The 21445-nt window shown below is 43.9% G+C and overlaps 2 protein-coding genes across 2 annotated transcripts; one reads left to right on the top strand and one right to left on the bottom strand.

Annotated features, from left to right (window-relative positions):
- Nucleotides 1–1251: 1251 nt before the first annotated feature.
- arhgap31 (Rho GTPase activating protein 31) lies at nucleotides 1252–13810 on the top strand. The gene is made up of 12 exons (XM_076020533.1): nucleotides 1252–1829; nucleotides 4084–4186; nucleotides 4841–4985; nucleotides 6238–6320; nucleotides 6418–6525; nucleotides 6646–6788; nucleotides 6869–7076; nucleotides 7161–7279; nucleotides 7765–7821; nucleotides 7937–8560; nucleotides 9163–9317; nucleotides 9443–13810. The coding sequence occupies exons 1-12, from the start codon at nucleotides 1730–1732 to the stop codon at nucleotides 11465–11467; spliced, it is 3870 nt and encodes a 1289-aa protein (XP_075876648.1). The 5' UTR covers nucleotides 1252–1729; the 3' UTR covers nucleotides 11468–13810.
- A 4962-nt stretch (nucleotides 13811–18772) lies between these two features.
- Nucleotides 18773–21422, bottom strand: gsx1 (GS homeobox 1). Its single transcript, XM_076020532.1, has 2 exons — nucleotides 19515–21422; nucleotides 18773–19394 (listed from the first exon to the last, which is right to left on the bottom strand). Exons 1-2 carry the CDS (start codon nucleotides 19891–19893, stop codon nucleotides 19042–19044), a joined length of 732 nt encoding a protein of 243 aa, XP_075876647.1. The 5' UTR covers nucleotides 19894–21422; the 3' UTR covers nucleotides 18773–19041.
- Between the last annotated feature and the right edge of the window lie 23 nt (nucleotides 21423–21445).

Below are 21445 nucleotides of genomic sequence, written 5' to 3'. Positions count from 1 at the left end.
GACAGTTCCTAGCCTTGGAGGCTGCACAGATTTTACTTTTTAAATTTTCTATAATAAGTCTAATTTCTAAGACTGAAATAAAGCAGTTGCTTATTATCCCAAAAATAATAAAGACATCTCCAGAAAGTAGGATATTTAGTCGTCAATGGTTGAGTACGTTTTAGAGTTTAGATGGCAGTTGTTTCATTTAGTTAAAATAGTGATCAGGTTCTCTCGTCAGTTTGTGCCATCCAGGGTTTGGGTTTGTGCAGTTGATTTTTTATTTGTGCGGTTAATACAGGGGAATTCATCTTTGTGATTCTATTTTGGGAGGTTTGAGGAGCTCGACACCTGATGGGGATTTGCCAACAATTCCAGAGAGACGAGCTGCAACACTGAGGCTTTTTACCTCAACTCTGACTTGTACAGCTTCAGTCACGTCGTGCCATTTGGAACCGTTTTAATCTTTCTTGACTGAAGTTGTAATTGTGGGCCATGAGTGTCTTCACGTGTCAAACCAAAATTCAATCACTGTCTGGGAGTTTAATCATCATAAAACTAGCCGAGCACCAGAGCAAAGTGTCCACCGGGCAAAAAAGAAACAACAAAAACAAAAACACCAATTGCTTCAAATGAAGTTAATGCGCTGATTACATTGTCTCTAGAATTAAGTTGCGGTAGAGTTTGGAAAAAGTAAAAACATGAAACGCATAGCAGTTAGTAACCAGAACCATGTGTGTCTTCCAATTCCACCACCCACCTCCGACCCCTCCCATACACACGCAGCCTCCCCCCCATTTCCCATCTGTGCCCTTCAGGCCCTCGCCTCAGTCACCTCCCACTTCCCTTTTCCTTCAGTACCCGTCTGTTTTTGTTTTTCGAGCCCGGGCTCTTTGCACAGGAAATTGTATACATTGGGAGCATTCAGGAAGGCAGAGTGCAGCTTTCCCGTTAGCTCTGAGTCTGGGCACTTGTAAGAAGAGAGAGAGAGAGAGAGATGGATGAAAGGGTTCAGTAATTCCCAAACTCCTCGACCAGGACAGAAACAGAAGTCAGCTGTTCTCCTCCCCTCGCTTCACTTCCCTCCCCTTTTTCACAGTCTCAGCGTTTGAAAAATCCCTGCCACGAGGTCACTTCCAAAACACACAAGTCGCTAAAAAATGTCTCAACAAAGTATTAAAAATAAGGAATGAATGTTTCTCAGGAGGGTTGAAAGGAGGGATGAATGTGTGGTTCCTCAGATCACAGAGGAGCCAGTGAGAAGGGGAGACTGCGTGGAATGAGGGGAAAGAGGAGGAGATAAAGAAGGAGCCGGGCGAGGGAGAGAGTTTGGCTGGGGGTAAAAAAACAACAGGAAACCAGCCGATTCTAACGGTGCTCCTGCAAATCCTCCTGAGATAAAGCAGCCGGCTGCCACGTCCCCCCCTGGATCCACAGCCCCTCTGCACTTTTCTTTTAACATTGTCTCAATTACGGAGCGTTTAAAGGACTAAAACTTTCAGAGCGTGACGTCACTTCTGCTCCCAGCCTTCGACGGTGCGCTCGGTCAGAAGTCAGAATGTGAGCGGACACGAGCTTTCTGGGAGCCGACTGCTGCTGGGATTTCTTCACGCTTGATTTTATTTTTTTTTTCCTTTTCCTTTTCTACTGGGATCACAAACTCAACCTTCACCCGGAGGCCATATGGATCTATGGCTGCGTTTTCACGGATCTGTTTGCTGCCGTGATTTGGACCACTAACTGGAGCCACATGAAGAATAAAGGGACGAAGCAGAAGAGCAAAAAGAAAGGAAGTGACAATGCGTTCGGCTGTAACTTGATAGAACATCTGCAGAGTTCAGGGCAAGATGGTAAAGGCTTTTTTTCTGCTTCTTGAGAAATCTTAACTCTGTCCTTCACCAGCAGTTACGCAAACTTTTAAGCAGTTCCTCTAAATAGTTTCTCCACTCCCGTAGAAGATAACATTCCTACTTATTATTACTGCTATTAAAACGTCTCGGATGGCCATCATGTGGTGGACTGAAGGCAGAGAAAGTCTTAAAGGGAATGTTATGTAACCAACAATGACTTTGTTTCAAACTGGTCACACACTCACAACTTATTGCAATGCATTTGTTTTACTTTAAACACAGCCATTCATTTTTGCACAGTGGTATTAAATAGTCTATTTCTGTGATCCAGGGTGTGGCTCTCAGATTGTTCTGGTTAGTTTCCTATACGATGACTAAAGCTCCTGTGACTAGTCCTGTGTCTGGCTGGGCGGCGCTGCTGGATATAGATGAGAAAATAATGAGCCAAGCCTAAACAATGAGAGGAAACAAAATGCGTCAATTATTCAAATATGAAGTCAGAGCTTTTTCAAAACATATTATATGTATATATATATGTATATATATATATATATATATATATATATATATATGTGCCGCATAAATATATATATATATATGTGTGTGTGTGTGTGTGTGTGTGTGTGTGTGTGTGTGTGTGTGTGTGCGTATACATATATATAGTATAATAAATATCTGTATATATATTTATATATATATACATACATACATACATACATACATACACACACACACACACACACACACACCTAGTATAATGAAATTATTCTTTTTTTCCTCTAATTTGTTACGGTTTTTGTTTCATAGGAGCACTACCATGGCCACTATAGTATATATATATATATATTTTTTTTTTTTGTGTGTGTGTGTGTACATACATATCTATATTGTTGCAGTGTTTGTGATAACTCTAAGTAAAGACCTATGTGAGTGGTCACTCTGTGAGGCAGGGCGTTCAGGGCAGGAAGTGAGGGAGGAGGTTTAGGTCAGACCCTCCGTGCAGCAGACATATTGTGTTTTTAGACTGTGAAGCTTGGCTGCATTGTTTCGCACTGGAAGCTACTGACAGACCTCCAGACACATAAATCATCAAACATCAGGATGCAGTGACATAAAGCAAATATCTTCAAAGATTTTAAAGATATTACCAGAGAATTTACGGAGTCTATTGTATCCATGCCAGCAGCCCACTTGTGTTTTTAACCTTTTCAATTCTATTGGCATCTTCAAAAGAAATCCTTACATAGCATATGAGGCAGCACTCATTACTGCATATCATAACATTTGTGTTATGCTGCCAATCAAACATCTACAGGACAGCTGAACTTTAATTCACAGCCATATTTTTCCTAAGGGCGAAAAAACACACTAAACAAAGGCTTCAGGCTCAGTCTCAGAATCCTGCTTCTGACCACACTGGTGTCACTCACAAGTCCAATAAAGTCAAATAGAACGGTGTGTAATGACAGGCCCCTGGTGTTATTACTGAGAAACTACACAATGGAACGACTAAAATGCCTCCATTTTTAGGTTACATGGAAACATAATTACAATTGTTCCAAAGTGCTTATAATTAAAAGGGATGATTCTGCTGAAAGTCCTCTGTTTTCTCACAGTGACTCACATTTCCAGTCAAAAAAGAAATTCCCATGCAGTCAAAGGCAGAAATGTCAACAACCACTTTATTTCAGCTGATTCACAACCAATTGCCACTTTCAGGTCAAGGTGTGCGGGGGGCTGCAGTTAGAACACGTGACCACACACCTCCACCCCCGAACCCCCACCTCCGAAGCTACATGTAAACCGTGTTTAGTTGTTTATTTTGTTGATGGCACACGCAGAGCCAGCAGCGAACACTGGGTGGTGTCCTGCAGTTTAATGCTGCAGGTTGCCTGTAATATTTCAAAAGCTGTTTTCTATTAGAGGAAATGGCGTAAGTAATAGCAGCTACAAGGACTGGGTGTGTCAACCTTCCTCTGAAATAAACAAACCATTTTTCACTTCCTGTCACAGTCCACCTACAATCAGTGGCCCAAAGGAATAGAAAGCTGACACACTGGAGCAAAATTAAGTCAACGTTATTTGCATTGCGACTGCCCATGCAGAAAAGTTAACTTTGACTCATTTTCCTCCTTATTTAATTCAAAGAATCAATAGTGCCATGGAGATGTGTGCATTTAAAGTGTGCAAAGTGTTTTCCCTGTATCTGGTATTTAAGTCACTTATATATCATCATCGCCTTTCTTGACCTCAGTTCCTCAGGTTCTGAAGACTTGCGCAGAGTTTATTGAGGAGCATGGGATTGTTGACGGGATCTACAGGCTGTCAGGGGTCACCTCAAACATCCAGCGTCTCAGGTACACACGCACTATTGTTTACTACTACTGCTGGTCAAAAGTCCCTCATTGTTACAAGATAAATACATACTTATTATGTAAGACTGCCTCAGGATGCAAAATAACAGTCTGAAAACAAAGTAATGTTGCTAAACTGTAAAAAGGATTAAACACAGTGAGTTTCTGCCGAGAGCGATCCATCCATTCCCTGTTTGGCTTGCGCCACCTTTTATAAAAGTGTGTATTTAACTACACTATTGGTGAAATTCCACAATTTGTGATGTCACAGAGGGTGCAGAAACTGCTCTGAAACCATTTTCCATATTAGTGACCAGGCCAGGGGTAAATTCCTTCCACTGCCTGACTGTTTTTAAGGTACAACAAAGCAAAACGACAGTCTTCATTTCTACTGGAATTAAGGCTGATAAATGTGGACATAACACTCAGTGTAACATAGCATGTCACTCCAATCTCAACTCTGCCTTTATAATTGATCAAGCTATGATTGATAACAATGATATGATTCACTAATGTTTCTTCAGATGAGAGCATTCTTTTCTTTAGCTCCTGTGTTCTTCCCGCGTGGCATTAGTTGATTGTGTAGACCTCAGTGTGACAAGCACGGTGCCGCTATTTTAGCTCGCTAAACAATTGTGTGTGCATGTGTGTGTGCAGGCAGGAATTCATCTCCGAGGCGTGCCCTGACCTTACAAAGGAAGTGTACCTCCAGGACATCCACTGTGTGGGTTCTTTATGTAAGCTGTACTTCAGGGAGCTACCCAATCCTCTTCTCACCTACGAGCTGTACGCCAAATTCACCGTGAGTACATTCAAAGTCTGCAGTTTGTTTCCCCAGTTTTTAACAAAATCCTGTGACACTAAGTGTGGTTGTGAGTCCAGCGACACACAGAAAGGCTTTATAAACACCGACCAAGCCAGTAGGACCGCAACAGCTTCTCTGGAGAAAAAAAAAACAACAAAAAAAGAGGAAGCATTCACGGTCCTCAGCTGACTACAAACAAAGAAGATACTGTGTTCCAAGCTAAATTATGTGCATGATTTGTTATTGTTGGCATACTTACTCTCTTACAAAGATCATGAATCAACATGAAAGAGAATCTGAAACAGTCTTTTTCTGTTTATCGGTTAGTGTTTTTACTGAGTTGGTGCAAACATGATACTGAGAGGAAAGTGAGATGCTGAACTTGATATTTTTTTAAAATAACTGAAAAACCAACGTTGGTTGGTTGGTTGGTTGGTTGGTTTAAAATTTAACCTGGAACCCAAGCTGGTGTGAGAATGTCTGAGAGAAATTTTTGTGGCCGCTCATTCTCAATGTGAAAGAGTCTTTTGAGAGGAGCGGGAGAAAAGTGCACATTTGCATGCACGTCTTGGCAGTCACACATCTAGCGCTGCTTGAAAAGTGCAGTAGCGTGATGCAATATTGAAAACCATTGAAAACACACACAAGCGCACCACCAACAAGGCCTTTCTTTGGAAAACTGACTGTGTTTAGTTAAAGCGTAGGTGTCCTTGAGGCTGTGTGTATTTTTTTCTTTCTTCCTTTCTTTTTTAAACATTTCAAATCAAAGAAGAAGTTCCATTTCAAAGTACATGATCTTGTTTGGCTCTCAGTTATGGACAAGAGTACAGTGTTACAACATCTGCCAAGACTGACAAACAAACATTAACACGCTAAGGCATTTAGTCCTCGGTCACATGAGTTTGCATGCGTGCGCTGCGGCAAAGTCTCTTTACAGATGCTCATGCCGATAAGTGTGTTAGTGCAGTGGCGTTACAGCTTTAGTCCAGCGGCTCCTGTCTATTGCTAATCAAATCAAGGGCTAAAGAGTTTCAAGGCAGCTTTGGAGGCTGTACACTTTGGAGCATTCAGTCCATAGTTGTGCTTGAGAAGCTGTTTGAAGTTCGCAAATGTAAAGGCCATTTTCTAAAAGCTCCAAAACCTTTCAAAGCTCAGTCAAGGGTGCAGCACAGCATTATCTTGATCTCTTGTTTTGGCCAAATCAAAAATATGTGAACGCTTTCTGACATCTGCCTGGGTCCTCATGCAGGGAGTGGTCAGCATCCAGGGGGAACATGAGAGACTTTTATACATTCAGAGGGTCGTCAAAGAGCTGCCAACCCCGCACTTCAGGTGAACTTTGACCTTTCGCAATGGACAGATTTAAAGGACTAAAAAAATTTATGACGTAGCAAATGTAACAAGGATTCTTTTGTTGGCTCCTGCTCAGGACTCTGGAGTACCTCACAAAACATTTGGCCCACCTTGCCACATTGAGCAGCCAGACCAACATGCACACACGAAACCTGGCTCTGGTCTGGGCTCCAAACCTGCTACGGTATGTGCAGCTCTGATGTTGTGTTTGAAACTCCAGTTAATGCAGACAGAAATTTCAAGTTGTAACTGCTATGTGGGGGGGGGAAAAACTCCTGACAATCCGTTGATGTTATTTTCTCAGATCTAAAGATATTGAGACACTGTCAGGTAATGGAGACATGGCCTTCCAGGCGGTGCGAATACAGCAGTCAGTGGTCGAGTTCATTCTAAACCACAGGGAGCAGATCTTCAGCAGTGAGGCAGCGCAAATAAAACCAAAAGAAGGTAAGACTTAGGTCCAACATGTCTTGGACCTAAGGCATATTGGGATCTTGCTAACTGTGACTTGTTTTGTGCTTTTCCAGGGTTGGGTTTGATGTGCGCAGAGAAATATGCAACGCTTCCAATTAGCAGTCAGTGCGGGCCCATGAAACTGATGAGCCTGGAGGAGGCTCAGGCTCGTTCCTTGAGCCCAAACCATCCTGTGCATAAAGAACGGCAGCGGGAGAACAGCCTGCCAGACACCAGCACCGCTATGCTCTACCACACAGTCATCGACGTATCGGACAGCAAGTGCGGCTGCAAAATCTCGACAAGTACAGTGTTTTCAATGCACACTAGAAGTGAAAGTGAAACACATTTTTGTCCCGCTGTTAGGAGGAAACTGTCTGGGAAATCCAAGAAGTGGAGGTCTATCTTCAACTTGGGCCGCTCTGTGGACTCGAAGGGAAAACTGAGTCGGAACGGCAGCGTCTTCATAAGAGCATCAGGAGCAGGTAGGTTGTTCTATATCAGCAGTAATCCATCACCACATACGACTACAGGACAGTCGGCGCTAACACGGCAGCAACACTCAATACACTGCTCATAAAAAGATGTTAAATATGTCGTTGAAGGTTCTCAGTGGTCCAGGTCAGCTTAGTGTATAAGGGTTAAATTCAGGCAACTGGACTGGTTTGCTATCTTAAAGACATTTAGTTTTGTTGCCTCAACCTAACCCTGCTACACATATTATTAAACATTTCACTATTTACCAACATTGATGGCATGTGAAATACCTCAGATCTTTATTTGCCATATTTTTCAGTCCAATGTCCAGGCTGTGCAGCCTCACATGATTAACGATCCTAAAGGCTCTGCAGATCCCCAGAAAATAGCATATTTAGCCATCTGATGACAGGCTTACTTAGAAAAGAATGTGCAAATGTTGAACTGTTGTAAACTGTTTGACTAATTATGCCAATCTATTTTATTTCTCCAGAAAAGACCCCTCTTCGTCCCTCCCGAAGCATGGAGTCCTTGTGCTCTTTACCAACAGGTGGACCTAAAACCATGAACATATTTAAGAAAACGAAAATAGGTATCTCAATTTTAGAGTCTCATTTTCTTTTGGTCACGGACTGATTGTTTTTCACTCTATTGTCACCGTACAGATGATGACAGGACTGGAAGCGGCTCAGCCGGTGGTGTTTTTTCCGCTGATGTGAAATCCAGAACGTTGGGATCCGACTCACTCTTCGACTTGAGCGAACATGAGGAAAACTGGGAGTTCAAAGGGATCAAGCCGAGCGGGGCGACGGGCGGGTGGAGCTCCAACGTAGGCCAGAAGGGATCTCCAGGCACCGGCGCGGCCCCCCTGAAAACATTGCCGGAGCAGCTGAAGGTGTACAAAGGCGAGGATCTGGGCGGCTACAAGCCCACCTCCCCAAAGAGCAGGAGGATGCTGTACTCGCACAACAGCTCCTCCCGGCCCTCCTTCCCGGGAAGCTTCTTCCCGCTGGAGTCGTCTCCCCGGCACCAGCGGCGGGCCGTCAACATATCGGAGCCTTTCGCCGTGTCCGTGCCCCTGCGTGTGTCTGCTGTCATCAGCTCCAACAGCACGCCATGCCGAGGCCACGTCAAGGATAAGGCAGCCACTCTGAAGCCGTGCAGAGAGAGTTCAGGGGAGAGTAGTGACAGCGCCAAGAGCAACTCTCTGCCCCGAACGGAAGTCAAGAGGCAAGACGGAACAGAGAAGAATAACGCAGAGGAGTCGCCCTCCAGTGTCCCAGCAGAGGGTGGGCAGAGCTAATAACTTCACACAATTAAAAAAAAAAAAAAGAAAAATTGTATTTCAAAGCCCACTGTGTAAACTTTGGAAACATCAAATGCTAAGATATAATTTTGCCAATATAATTTCAAAGGCATGAGGCCATATTATATTGAGCAATCCAGTGATTGTCAGTCTGACTGGTAGGTGGAATCAGCCATCCTGCAGAGAGCAAGTGACTTCAGGTTCATTCTGTCAATGTTTTCTCTCATCAGCAAAATTCAATCTGTGAATCTTGACCCTGTTGTCAGTGCCTGCTTTCTATCATCTCAAATCTTTTCTCACACCACCTGCCAGTACAGGTTCGAAGCAAAAAGCAAGATCAGATCCACAGATTCGGGCTACTGCAGTAACCTGGTAGCAAAATATGACCACCTCCTTTCAAGTTGACCTTCTCCTTATCGAAACACAAAAGCTATTGTTACACTTGTTTTCCCTCAATTAATGTCACTGTGAATACAATATAAGCCAACAGATCCTTAAAAGTGTCACACAATGGGCCTCTCAGTCATACATATCTTTGTATCTTCTTGCATTTTACGATTTGTTCTTTTCTTTTTTTAAATTTAGACGCAACCGAGGAAGTGGTGCCAGAAAATCGAGGAATAAACACTTCTGAACTGGAACTACCTTCACTTGCAACTCCCAGAGAGGGCAGAGAAACAGCGCCACACCCTGGGAGAGAACAGCACTACCAGTCCATATCGAAACAAATGGAAATTAATGTTAGTTGTGTTTCTTTGTTTTGTTGTTTTGTTTTGTTTTTTAATCTGAGAATTCAACAGACTCTCATTTCTTATTCCCATGTATTCTCATATATTTGTATCTCTCATGTCCCTGTGCATATCAGGACAAGACCTCCTGTGGGAAAGAACCGTGGTCTGAACTCCACCAGGACCTGAAGATAACAGAACCCGAAATTGAACTGCTGGATGAAACTTTTAAACCAGTGTTTGGCTCCAAAAGCACCAACGAAGGTGCAAAGTTAACGATGGACATCAAGTCAAAGCGCAGCCGCAGCTCTCCGTCTCTGTCTTTGTTATTTCAGGAGCAGTACACTTCTCCCCAGAATCATGTTATGGGCGGCAAGACAGATTGTTCAAAGAAACAGCCCTCAGAGTCCAACCTCTCAGTCTGTCATCCCAAAAAGGCAGAAAACTCTCACCTTGCTGGCACGTTGAGTGAAAAAGAGAAGAAACTGCATCAGAAAACACCTTCCTCAAATGAACAGGACCCTGGTCCAAATAAAGAATGCCAACTTCCTTCAAAGGAAAGTTGTGCTGAGAAAGTCACAAATGCTGTGGCGACTGAGGAGACGCCATCGGTCAAAGGCTCCTCTGCGACAAGTGACGCAGACAGATGCGTAGAAAAACAAATTCCTGTGACGGGTTCCAACCTTCACTGTGACAGAGCAAAGAAAGGTGTGATGATAGAGTTGGATGCAGTTCAGAGGCTATCAGTCTGTTTGGAGGAGAGGCAAAACGCAACGGAGCTCCAACACCTCGCCAACGACGAAGGGTCGGGAGGAAACTCCGAGGAACTGGACTTGGTGGAGCCCTGGGAGGACATCACCTCCACCAAACAGTGGGTGACCAGTCCTCTGCACTCTCCAGATATTGAGGAGCTGTTCAACCAACTGTCTCCCTTTGCCTCACACGGGGAAACAATCGGTTTGGACAATCTGAGCACGTTGTCTCCCTCAACCGACGAAGGCAAGCAACCTGGAATGAGGAGCACTGAACATCTCTCAGGAAACATCCCGCACGCCCCCGGCAGCAAACCAAAAACTAACTGGACGTACCTGCCCCTAACAGCCACGAGAGTCGGCACCAATGGCGGCGCGGCACAGCCTCATGCGGGAAAAAACGGCACGGCGAAACAGAAGAACGCAGCGGCGTCTCAGAGGTTCCACAGGCAGATGTCGTACGAGGCAGCCCCTCCGGAAAAGAGGGAGGAAAATTACTTTTCCAAGCACAGGCCGTACTCCCTGAACTTAGACACGGGACATCGATGCATCCGAGACATTTCCAATCAGCAAAACCGCGACTCGTCTGAGTTCTCCTCTGGTCAGAGGGGATTCTTCAGAGGGGATTCTTTCCCTGGAACGGCGAGCAACGGGCTCCCGTCAGAGCTGGAGCTGTTCCTGAGCGACGGGCAGGCTCCTCTGCGTCGCAACTCAGCTCCCGTCAGCGTGTCGTCGGTTCGGACGGCCTTCATGATAAAGACGTGTCAGGCCAAAGCCGTGCCCGTCATCCCCCCGAGGGTGCAGTACAGCCAGATACCACACTCGAGGCACGAGGACACCGGCGAGGCGGCACAGCAGCAGGAAAAGGAAAAAGAGCGGTCCAAAGTTAGTGCGGAGAAGGGCAACGGCGCCGCGATGTTGGATCTCAAGGAGGAGCTGGAGAATAAAGAGCCATCCCCCAAACACCAAAGGCATCACGGCCACGAGAAAAGCTGGGAGCCTGCGAGGACGGCGCCGTCTTCCGAGGTGCCAGTCATCGCCAGGAGACCGGCACCCAGTCTGGAGGTGTTTGTGGAGTGTCCCAGAGCCAACAGGCCCAACCTCTTACAGAGACCGTCCTTCAGGAACCGGCAGAGGCCTCAGAGTCTCATTCTCCTCAGCCCCCCTTTCCCCATCATGGACTACCAGCCGTCAGGAGACGACAGCAAGCTGCTCTCGTCCATCAAGAGCATGAACGAGACGGCGGCGGGCAACGCCCTGTCCAGGGAGGTGGCCGAGGGGATCACGCTCCAAAACAAAATGACCATCCCCAAAAGTGGTCAGAGACTGGAGACATCGACCAGCTGCTTCTACCAACCTCAGAGGAGGTCGATGATATTCGAGAGCCGGAATCACAGGCAGATCGAGTGACTAGACGCGCAGCCACTGACTGCAAGGTTAGTGGTTGTAAACTGTTTTTGTAAAACCATGAAGTATTTGAAAAGAAAGGGTTGAATGAAGTTTGTGAAAGCCATTCAGTGTTGTTATTGTTTTTGTTGTTTTTTTTATTCACAGCCACATCTCATGGTCTGTTTTAACCATCCATCATACTGCAAACCTTTGTCTCAATGGTTATCAGTTGACAATAAAAGAACCAATGACTATGTTTACATTAACAGCATATTCTGATTAAGATCTATATTCTAATCAAAACCACATTCCAGATAAGCTTTTTACACGCACAGCAGCTATATTTCTTACTTTTTGTGAATCAGCAAATTCTGAGACCAAAGATATAGTACAGTACGATAGTAAAGTGGTAGACACATTAATATGATTCCTTTTTCAGTCTAAACATTCATCCCATTTGAGGTCATGAATACCCTTTCTCTCATTTTAGGCTTGTCTTGCATTGTTTGTTTGTTTTGGTTCTACGAATTGAATTTCTAACAACTGCTCCCCTGCACCTTCTCAAACAATGGACGAAAATGGGAAATGAGATTTTGGCATGACATTATTGATACACTATTATAGAAGCTATACGCAAACGGTTGCAAACTGCAGCAAATGTGGAATAAAAAGCGCAAAAGGAATTGGGATCCAGGTTTATACCGATTACAAGTTTTAGTAGATTGGTATTCTCCACTTATCTTAATGCAGTCATTGCTTGCTGTGCATGTAAACAGACATATCTATGTTTGGCTCTCAATGGTTTAATCTATAAATACATATGTGTTACAAAAAAAACAACCATTTCAAAAACAAGTAAAACCAATGTCAGTTTTAAAGTACATTCTTGATTTTCACAGTTGATGAGATGAGAAATCTGCAACTAAGCAGAGTGTTTCAGCGAGACAGTTCATTTCTAAACTGGAAGAAGTTCAATTTTTCCTGCTCAAGTGAAGTTATGCTGTATGTGCTGCACAATCACATTGCAATTGTTGCATTAAATAAATAACACTGTATCTTGATGACGGGATCAAAATAACATGGACACGCCTTGAAAAGCCAATGTGAAAAAATTAAGCCTGTATTTCGTTTTCTTGGCCAGCAGAGGGCAAGACTACTGGTTACAAAAATGCTTGAACGTCATGAACATTGCAGATTATTTTTTACACAGATAATTTTTACACAAAGAAAAAATGTTTTTTTTTTCAGAGCAACTCAAGCGCTCAGAAGGATTTATGTGTATCTCACGGTCACTTTCAGATGGCACTTGTTGTCTCCATGGGAAAGATGGTGAGGTGAAGTGTTTCTGAAGTGAGAAAATCTTTTGTGAAAAATCTAATGTAAAGTTTCGGAAAGAAAGCATAATCATGAAGAATTATCCAGAGGAAGCTTACAGTAAGAGAAAAGAAAACAAATTGGTATTCAGGAAGTCAGGCATTTTGACTGTTTAACAGTGTGAAAGCAATTCAGAAGATCATATCGATGAGTTTATTTATTGACTGTAACTTACTCAAACATACTGTATGTAGCCACAGGCTCGGTCATAAGTTGATGTCAATGTGGAGTCTTTAATCTGATATTTAAAGGATATTCCCCTCTCTGGTTAAATAACTGTAGATGATTTTAATATATCTTGTTTTTCATTTCTCATATTTACCCATAAAGGGGCTTAAAAGCTTTGTTTATTTTTTCACATTATTGTTGCTCTATTTTTATGGCCTTTATTATTTTGTGGTTCACATGCAGAAAAAACAGAGCCTGGCTGATCTTATAGGAACGTAAACTGGTGGTTGAGTGTGTGCACACTGACTGTATTCGATGTTTGGAGGTTTCTGTTGGTGCTTCGAGTCAACATTTGTTTATCTCTAGGATTTTGTCTCCTTGCATTTCACAAAAATGGGAAGTAATTATTTTTCCTGTTTGTACTACTTGTGCAAGTTCCTGGATGTATTGCGTGTGAAACTTAGTGTATGATCACGCATATTGTATTTTTCCTCAAGATGCAGATGTTATTATTACAGTCTGACAGTGTTTTTGTGCTCTGTTTGAAAGAGCAGGGCGGATGCTAACTGTGCTTTATTCAAGACAAAGTGACACCCATGTTTTTAAATTGCTCTGCAACTTTTGTATACTTGATACTGAACTGACTGACTGGAGCATCTGTGATCATCTGTAATGGGCCTTCTTCATTTTCTGAAGAAGGCCCATGGAGTTGAAAAAGTTGGGAAATTGTGGGAACAAACTGTTCTGAGTATAACACCATCAATCTATAGTGCTGCCAATATGTAACTTTTTTTTTTTTTATTAAAATCTAAGTCACAAACAATAATTTGCTGTGGCTGTAATTCTTCACCAATTATCTTGATTTCATCTATCTATCTATCTATCTATCTATCTATCTATCTATCAGTATGATGCACACACGATGCAGGACACAGTTAATTGCTGTGTAAACCCTTTATTTTCCTCTGTACAATCTTCTCCCTCATACAATTTCATCTTGTTTTTTATTATGTCCTTCAGGTAGTCATGTGCCTTGCTTGGGTCTACTAATTTAAAGATGCTGACAGAAAGACACGGTGAGTTTTAGTAGGTGCTTCTGAAAAAGTACCACCCCACACACCTCCCACCCCCTCCTGTTTTTCGATTGAGTCAGAAGAATTCCATCATTTTTATGCATTCCTTAAAAATGCAGCTCAATGAGGGGACCAATATAATAGAGACCTTGCTGTCGCTGAGTGAATAAGCGTCCAAGGGGCCCCAGAGGATGGTGGGGCCCTTAGCGGATCAGTGGCAGTTCTGCACCCATGTGACATTCTAGTTCAGTGCAAACCACATTAAACTGTCCCACTCCTTCCAAAAACCTGATTTAAGACCACACAGAGACAGTGTTTCCAGAGCTGGTTGGCCAAAGGAACTCATTTTAAGGTCGGTCCTATGCAGTGGATGTGCAGCGTCAACCTTGTACCTCGTCGCCACCAGATGACGCTCCTGCTCCACATTGCACGCGTAAGTAAACTACTAAACTGTAGAAACAAACTATTACGAAAACAGATTAAGTCAGCCTGAGGTACCAGATTTCTGAGAGTGAGAGGGGTGGGGGAATAAAGTTCTGTGAAAATGCGCAAATTGTCTTAGATTCGTGCATGTGCGTAAAAGATAAACTCGCGCTGACCTCTCTGCCAAACTCCTTTTCATAAAAATCAGACATTAAAACGAGCAGTTCCAATCCGCAGCGAAGTCGTGGACGCGGTCACGCTGCAACGTCTCTACGCATCTATGTTGCATCAATCACAGGTCGCTGTGTGAAATTCAAAACGCAGAAAAGCGAATCTTAATGCGCACGACGCGCAGTAGCTCGCTTAAAGGTAAATTATGCCTCACGAAAAAAAAAGAGCGAGTAAATGTGTAACTCAAACATTTGTGGGCTCACTGGCGATCTCGATACAGGTTACTTATCAGCCTCGTTGCTCTGTTGTCTACTGACGTGTTGACTGAGAGCAGGAGGCCGTTGTCAAATGACACAAGAAAAACGTCCACTGTAATTTCACCCACGCGTGACAGCAAATATTTTGGGCAAAAGGCCTCAATGTGAGGCATTCACTTCGGGCGCAGTGTTTCGGTGCACGCAGAGGTCACTTCCATGTCTGCGCAGTTCATTATTTCCCGACCTTTGACACCGCCTGTGTATTGGGGGCCGAGAATTAAAAAGGCGCATTCCGAGCACACTGAAAAAGGCAAGCGGAGCGCGGTGCGCGCATAGAATATTCAATTAGACAAGGGGGACGGGGGGGGACGGGGCGGCGGAGGCGAGGTGGAGCTGCGTGCCAGTCCTTCATGTTTCATTACTGATTAGCTGTTTAACAGATTATATACAGCTGAATGGATTCAAGTGTTGCTGTGTTAAAACAGGCGAACGTTTCCGCGCACGACGGCGGAATGAAAACGCTTTGCCACCGCACACCTTGGCCATGTTCTCTACTAAATCGTGCATGTGTCGTCTTCCAGCATAAGCATATAGTGCTTTACGTTAAACGGTGAATGGAAAGTTAAACTGTTTACAGAGTGCAGTGTTGCACTGTTTATCACTTTGGATCAAGTTGCGCAAAAATCTAAGCCACAAAAATGCTGTAAACAGAAGAGAAAAAAAACACATCTGCCTCAAGGTTTGGACAGAAAGATGAAAAAAATCCAACTCCAAGCCATTTTAAAGTTATACGTTCACATTTATATATTTTTAATTGTATATTAAATATGTAATGTCTTCCATTGCCAATTCCTGTTTTTTTTATTCCAAGAACCCGACTACACGCAAACAAATAAAACTCCTCAACACACCATAAAGCAATGAAATGCAAGATAAAAGTCTTCCAAACCATTAAATACGTGTTAAATAAACATCCCCTTGAGAATAGTCTCCCTCTCTTTCAACAATAACTCAATACCCTGCATGCACAGGCGAGGCTGCGAGCCTGGAGCAGCGGCCATTATCCTCCTTTAAAAGTGTATAAACAAACACTTTATACATGAACGAAGGTGTTTACAAGTTGCAAAACTATCTCGTCGAGGCGAGTCGGTTAACGTGTTTTCTTTACTGCACGCATTTACAAAGCAGGAGAAGTTTAAAGTAGTTGAATGTGCAGTGCCACAGCAAGCCACGCGGGTCCAAAAGAGCTCTCATTGAGAAGCCACGTGTCCGTTTCCAAAGCCTCTCCAACTTAACCACCTCCTTTGTACGACTAACCCACATCGGCAGCGTCCCTCCACATAAAGGGATTTGCAATTTCAAGATATTTCAGCTTAAATGTTTTTGACAGTTCCCTCGCTTTTACCTCGGCTTGGTTATTTTAACTGTGCCAAATGGGTCACCTTGGGTTGCTGTCTGCGCGCAAAGGGCTTTTGCGCGCATTCAGTCTGAATTTTTTCCAACTTTCCTTGACGGGGAAACCAGCTGCTGGTCGTGAAAAGACGGCTTATTAATTGTCCTTTGTCATGCAGAATTGCTTGATTTCTAAAGAAACGTACAAAGGCTCTTTTTCAGGATTCAAGTATTTTGTTTCGTGCGTATTTTCAAACCATCGAATCAGCTGCAGCGCCGCGCCGTCTACCAGACTCTCAGGTACTGACTGCCTGCTCCCTTTGTCCCCTTTTAATGCTGTTGTAAATCGTGCAGACTGATTTGTTACAAGCTGTTCTTTTAATCTGATAGATAAGAGACATGTCAAAGAAAAGCCGTAAATAAAAAATTAGCTAGAATAAAGACAAGGGCGAGTCTGCTAGATGGGCGCCTGTTGACTCAAGCGGCTCTCCAGCGTCAGGGGAGCCCTCTCCTCAGCTCCGTCAAGGTTACGTCCACAATTCCCTTTTCTTCTTTTTAAAAAGACACCGTAGTCCTTTTTGCTTCAATGAATTGATCGGCACAAAATTAAGAATAAATAAATTGAGCATTTGGAGCACCGAGCGTATAAGCTCCCCCAGGGCGCATACCCCCGGGCTATTGAATGGATAAAGGGCGCTTTGCAGAGGACGTTTGTGAGCAAAATGGGGCTCTTTGGTGCAATTAACAAAATAGTCTAATCCCATATCTTAACAAATGCAAATATTAGAGTTTTGTTAAGATGGATAAGTGAACAATTAAATGAAAGTTTAAGAGTAAAACCTTGGGTCCAAAAAAGGCACACTGACGCAGATAATGTGGCGTACGCAATTTAAGAACATTTTTTATCCTTGTTTTTAAAAAGTAAAGATACATTTAAAGGATGGTGGATATGATTTAGAGCCTATGCAGTGTAAAAGATGCAGTTCTGCGAACTGGTGCTGAGGGAGAGAGCAGCTGAAGCGGTGCGTAAAATAGAGAACAAACTGGAACTCGACGCTAAACTCCAGATTTGCCCCTCGTTGTGTGAAGTGAGAGCAGATGTCTGATTAAATTTTATTAAAAAAAAAAAAAAAAAAAAAAAAAAACATATCCACATGTTTTTCTTTCTTTGTACTTTTTGGATGGCGACTGAGCTTTTTTTGACCGAGTTTTTTTGTGTTTAGCATTTTCAAACTTTGCGTATTATTGAACTTGGCATGTTATTTCATTTATTGGGTTTGAGCATTTGCCATAAAATTCGCATTTTATGCTAATTAGTATCTATGGTATATTAGGCATGTAAAATAATTTTGTCCGTAGTAAAGAGGCTTAAGCGTGAAGCACCTGGAGCTCATAAAAGCGACCATAAACTTGACCACACTGGTGCGTTAACATTCAGAACAATGTGGGTCATGGACACCAAACTGTGTCTTGTGCTCATTTATTTTCATGTTAGATCAATATCTAAATATATGCATACTCCTCATGCGCCGATTTACGACCCACGATTATTAGCACAGTCACACGAGACGGATCACTTCAGCTGGGATAAAACTTGAAAAGAGCTCCAAAGAACCAGCGATATCTGGGTCGAGGTCCCCCAGGGAAAGCGCATAAAGGGGCCCCATTACAATGTCTTCATAAACCCCATAGAGATAAAGATTCCTGGGCATTTATTTGCTGCCCCGGGATGAGTTTCAGTTCATGCAGGCTAATGTTGGCCGTGGCTTCTTTTGGATGTTCAAGCACGTTTTTGCTCCAATGTCCGGTGTAACTCTTAAATAAATAATTTTTGCATATTGCGAGAACGGGCGTGAACCTTATTGATAGTCTACTGTTTTACGCGGGTCAACAACACATAGAATCAGCAACGCACTCGTCGGGAAATGTCAGTAGGTTACAAATGAAAAGAAAATACGAGTGCAGGCTAAACAGTCTGCACCTTTCCTGACACTGAGCGCAGCCACGACGTGACGTGAGAAATTAAGTCATATAATCTCTGACTAACGTTTAGCACAAACCTTGTTTGTTTTTTTGTTTTTTTTACAATATCTTCATCTGTTGTCACCAAAAGCTTGGTGAATTTGGAGACTGGAGAGGAAATAAAACACACAAGTCGAGCTTTACGCGCGCCATTGTGCGCGCACGATGATGCGCAAGGACACATTTAAGCCACAGGAGAACGAGGTCTTCCGCTCAGAAATATTTTTATTTAAGTATCAACATTTTTAAATAAATAAATATTTTCAAATACAGTGAAGATATAATTTCAGGGTGATATCAGCGATTTTACAATGAGAAACCTTCTCTCCAAATGTCCACCTGTCGAAGATCCACGAAGAATGACATGAATGAATTCAGTATACAAAATACCGTCTTCCCCCAAATACTAACAAACAATTATTATATTGTTCTTTGATCCCTTCGGCTTTGTTTTGTTTTTGTTTGTTTTTTACAAATATGCCTATATCGGATTGGCAACAACAAACTGACCGTTTTCAGAAAAAAACTACATACAAAACGTACAACATGTATACAGCTATACAATAACTCAGGGCAATTCCCTGATTAAATACTCTCTTTCTATTTACAGGTGACTGAGCACTGGAGAATCAGTCTTTTTTTTTTTTTTTTTTGGCTGTACTGAAATTCACAAGGACCAAAATGTTTGTGTAGGGGGGCAGGCAGTGGGGAGCGTTCAGGGCGAGACGGACAGGTCCACGTCCTCCTTCTCGGACGAGGATGGAGAGATGGGCATGTCGTCCTCCTCTTCCTCCGAGCATCTGGCGGCTGACAGAGACGTGCACTTGCAGTTGTGTGAGCCAGTCCTTTGGCCGCTGCTTTTGCCCTCCTTCTTGTGCTTCACCCGCCGGTTCTGAAACCAGATCTTCACCTGTTTCTCCGACAAGTTCAGGTACGTGGCGATCTCGATGCGCCGCAGTCTGGAGAGGTACATGTTCGAGGTGAACTCTCGCTCCAGCTCCAAAAGTTGCGTGCTGGTGAAGGCTGTTCGCATGCGTTTGCTGCTCTGAAGTTTGCTGTTGCTGTTTTCTGCGAGAGAAAAAAACAAAACAAAAAACACAAAGATATTGTCAGCAAACGTGCGCGAGTGTTGGCAACAAACAAAAAAATAGTTTGCGATGAAAAGTGCAAAACATCTTAAAAACTCACCGATTGAGATACAGTGGAACTGTCGTGGGTCCGGGACCGAGTAGGCAGCCTGGTAAATCCCCGGTGCGTGGCTGAGGTTCACGCCGTTGGGCGACGTGTGTTGCCTGGACAGGGCTGAGTGGCAGTACTGCGAGCCGAAGGGAGGGAACGCCGCCTTGAGGAGCGGGAGCGTCGGCGGGGACGGATGGAGCTGCGAGGCGGCCATGCAAAGAGGGCAGAAGCACAGCAGCCCGGCTTTCCTGGAGTGGCACGAGCTGGGCAACCCGTGCGGGTGGTGCGGCGCGTGCACGGCGTAGGGGAAGAGCGGCGGGTTGTTCTCGTTCCCCTTGTCGTTGGCTTCCCGCAAGATCAAGGAATCCACGAGAAAAGACCGCGGCATGTTTGCCAAAAGTCGAAAGGGAGGCTGAGATCGAAGCGGGAGTCGTGCGTCGGCTGCGTCAGGCTGCTGCTCTCCCCGGGACGGTGGACAGCAGAGTGGTGCTGAAGGCGCACCGAGGCTCCTTAAATAGCTGCCCGAGGACTCTGTTCGGCCATGTGACGGTTACGCTGCAAGCGGCCAAAAGCTCTCAATAGGGTTTTGTGCCATTCTCCCGGCATTCCCACTGCACGCTTCCCCATTATTTCACTTGTTAACTAAATGAACTGCATAATGTAGTCTATTCTTGTCAGCCCCACCCACGCCGCGAGAGGCGGCACTGCCCAATCTCTCTTTTATCATCACTCTCATTTTTATCACGGCGCACCGCTTCAAATTTACCAGAGAAAAAGGTTTCTGTCGAGTAAGAAAAGCCAGAGTGAGCGTTGGACTTTTGTCTTTGACTTTGCGCAGACTTGATCAAAGCGTGATGGTGACTTTGCAGCCGAGGTCGGAGAGACAACTTCACATTTTCTGGAATATTTACATCACATTCACCCATAAAATGTGGCAAATTAGTAAAATGTTGGGTGTTAACAACAGCGCGGCGTGGCGCGGCAGTCCATAATAAGTCACTTATGACCTGCATGTGCAAATGAGTAAACGCGAGTCATCCTCATAATAATCACTGCATGCTGCACATGCTCCGGCTAATCGTTTCTGCATTTACGTGCAGGTCTGACAGGTCTTCTGGCACTTGTGTGTCTTGCTTTCCCGACGGCCACTGAGCGCAAACATAAACGCAACAGCTGAATGTAAAGTTTATGCATATCCATTTTAAGGTTAATGTGTCATTTCTGGGCACAAAAAAGGGACAAGTCATTGCCTGAAGGCAGTGCTGTTAAAGAGCACTGATTAATTCCTTTGGCCGGGCCCCTGCCGAGCCGGGAGGGGGGAAGAATATGTAAAAATAACCAGGTTTTCACTCTGCGGCCCTTATTGAATGTCATTGTGGAGGGGTTTCAATGAGAGAGAAAGAGAGTCGAATTAAAGTGTGTGACAGCGGCGGATAGACGCAACAAAGGCGACTCTGTCATAGAGGAGCCCAGTGCGCGCCGCGTCAAGCCCCCGCCTCGCGCTCTGATTGAATTAAGTAATAGGAAAACATTTTCTTTCACTTTAAGGCTCTCCGGACAACACCGTCAAAGACATGAAACACTTCATATGTGAGTTAAAACAAGCGGAATAGGAGCTCACTCACCCAAGCGTTCCTTGAAAAAAAGTTTAGGTCGCTTTTTAAACTAATTAAATACGCAATTCTATCACAATAATGAAAAACGAATCCATCTGAGGTTTACTACTGTATAATCTAAATGCCTAAACACCAATGTATTTGGCTACTTAGACTAATTATTGACCAAGCATTATTCCCCTTATCGTCTCCATACGTCACCCACATATTCCGCAATGCAGAAATGTCTCCCTTTGAAAGAGAGTTTGATGTGCCCATCTCACAGCACCAAACTTCACTGAGGGAAGATCAGTAACTAGGCGGTGCCGAGCAAAATGACTGTCC

The sequence above is a fragment of the Nelusetta ayraudi genome, unplaced genomic scaffold (assembly GCF_046127955.1).
Source record: "Nelusetta ayraudi isolate G7.1 ecotype Tasmania unplaced genomic scaffold, CSIRO-AGI_Nayr_v1 ptg000011l, whole genome shotgun sequence".
In the NCBI taxonomy this organism is placed as follows: domain Eukaryota; kingdom Metazoa; phylum Chordata; class Actinopteri; order Tetraodontiformes; family Monacanthidae; genus Nelusetta; species Nelusetta ayraudi.
This window is presented reverse-complemented; position numbering and strand designations above follow the sequence as displayed.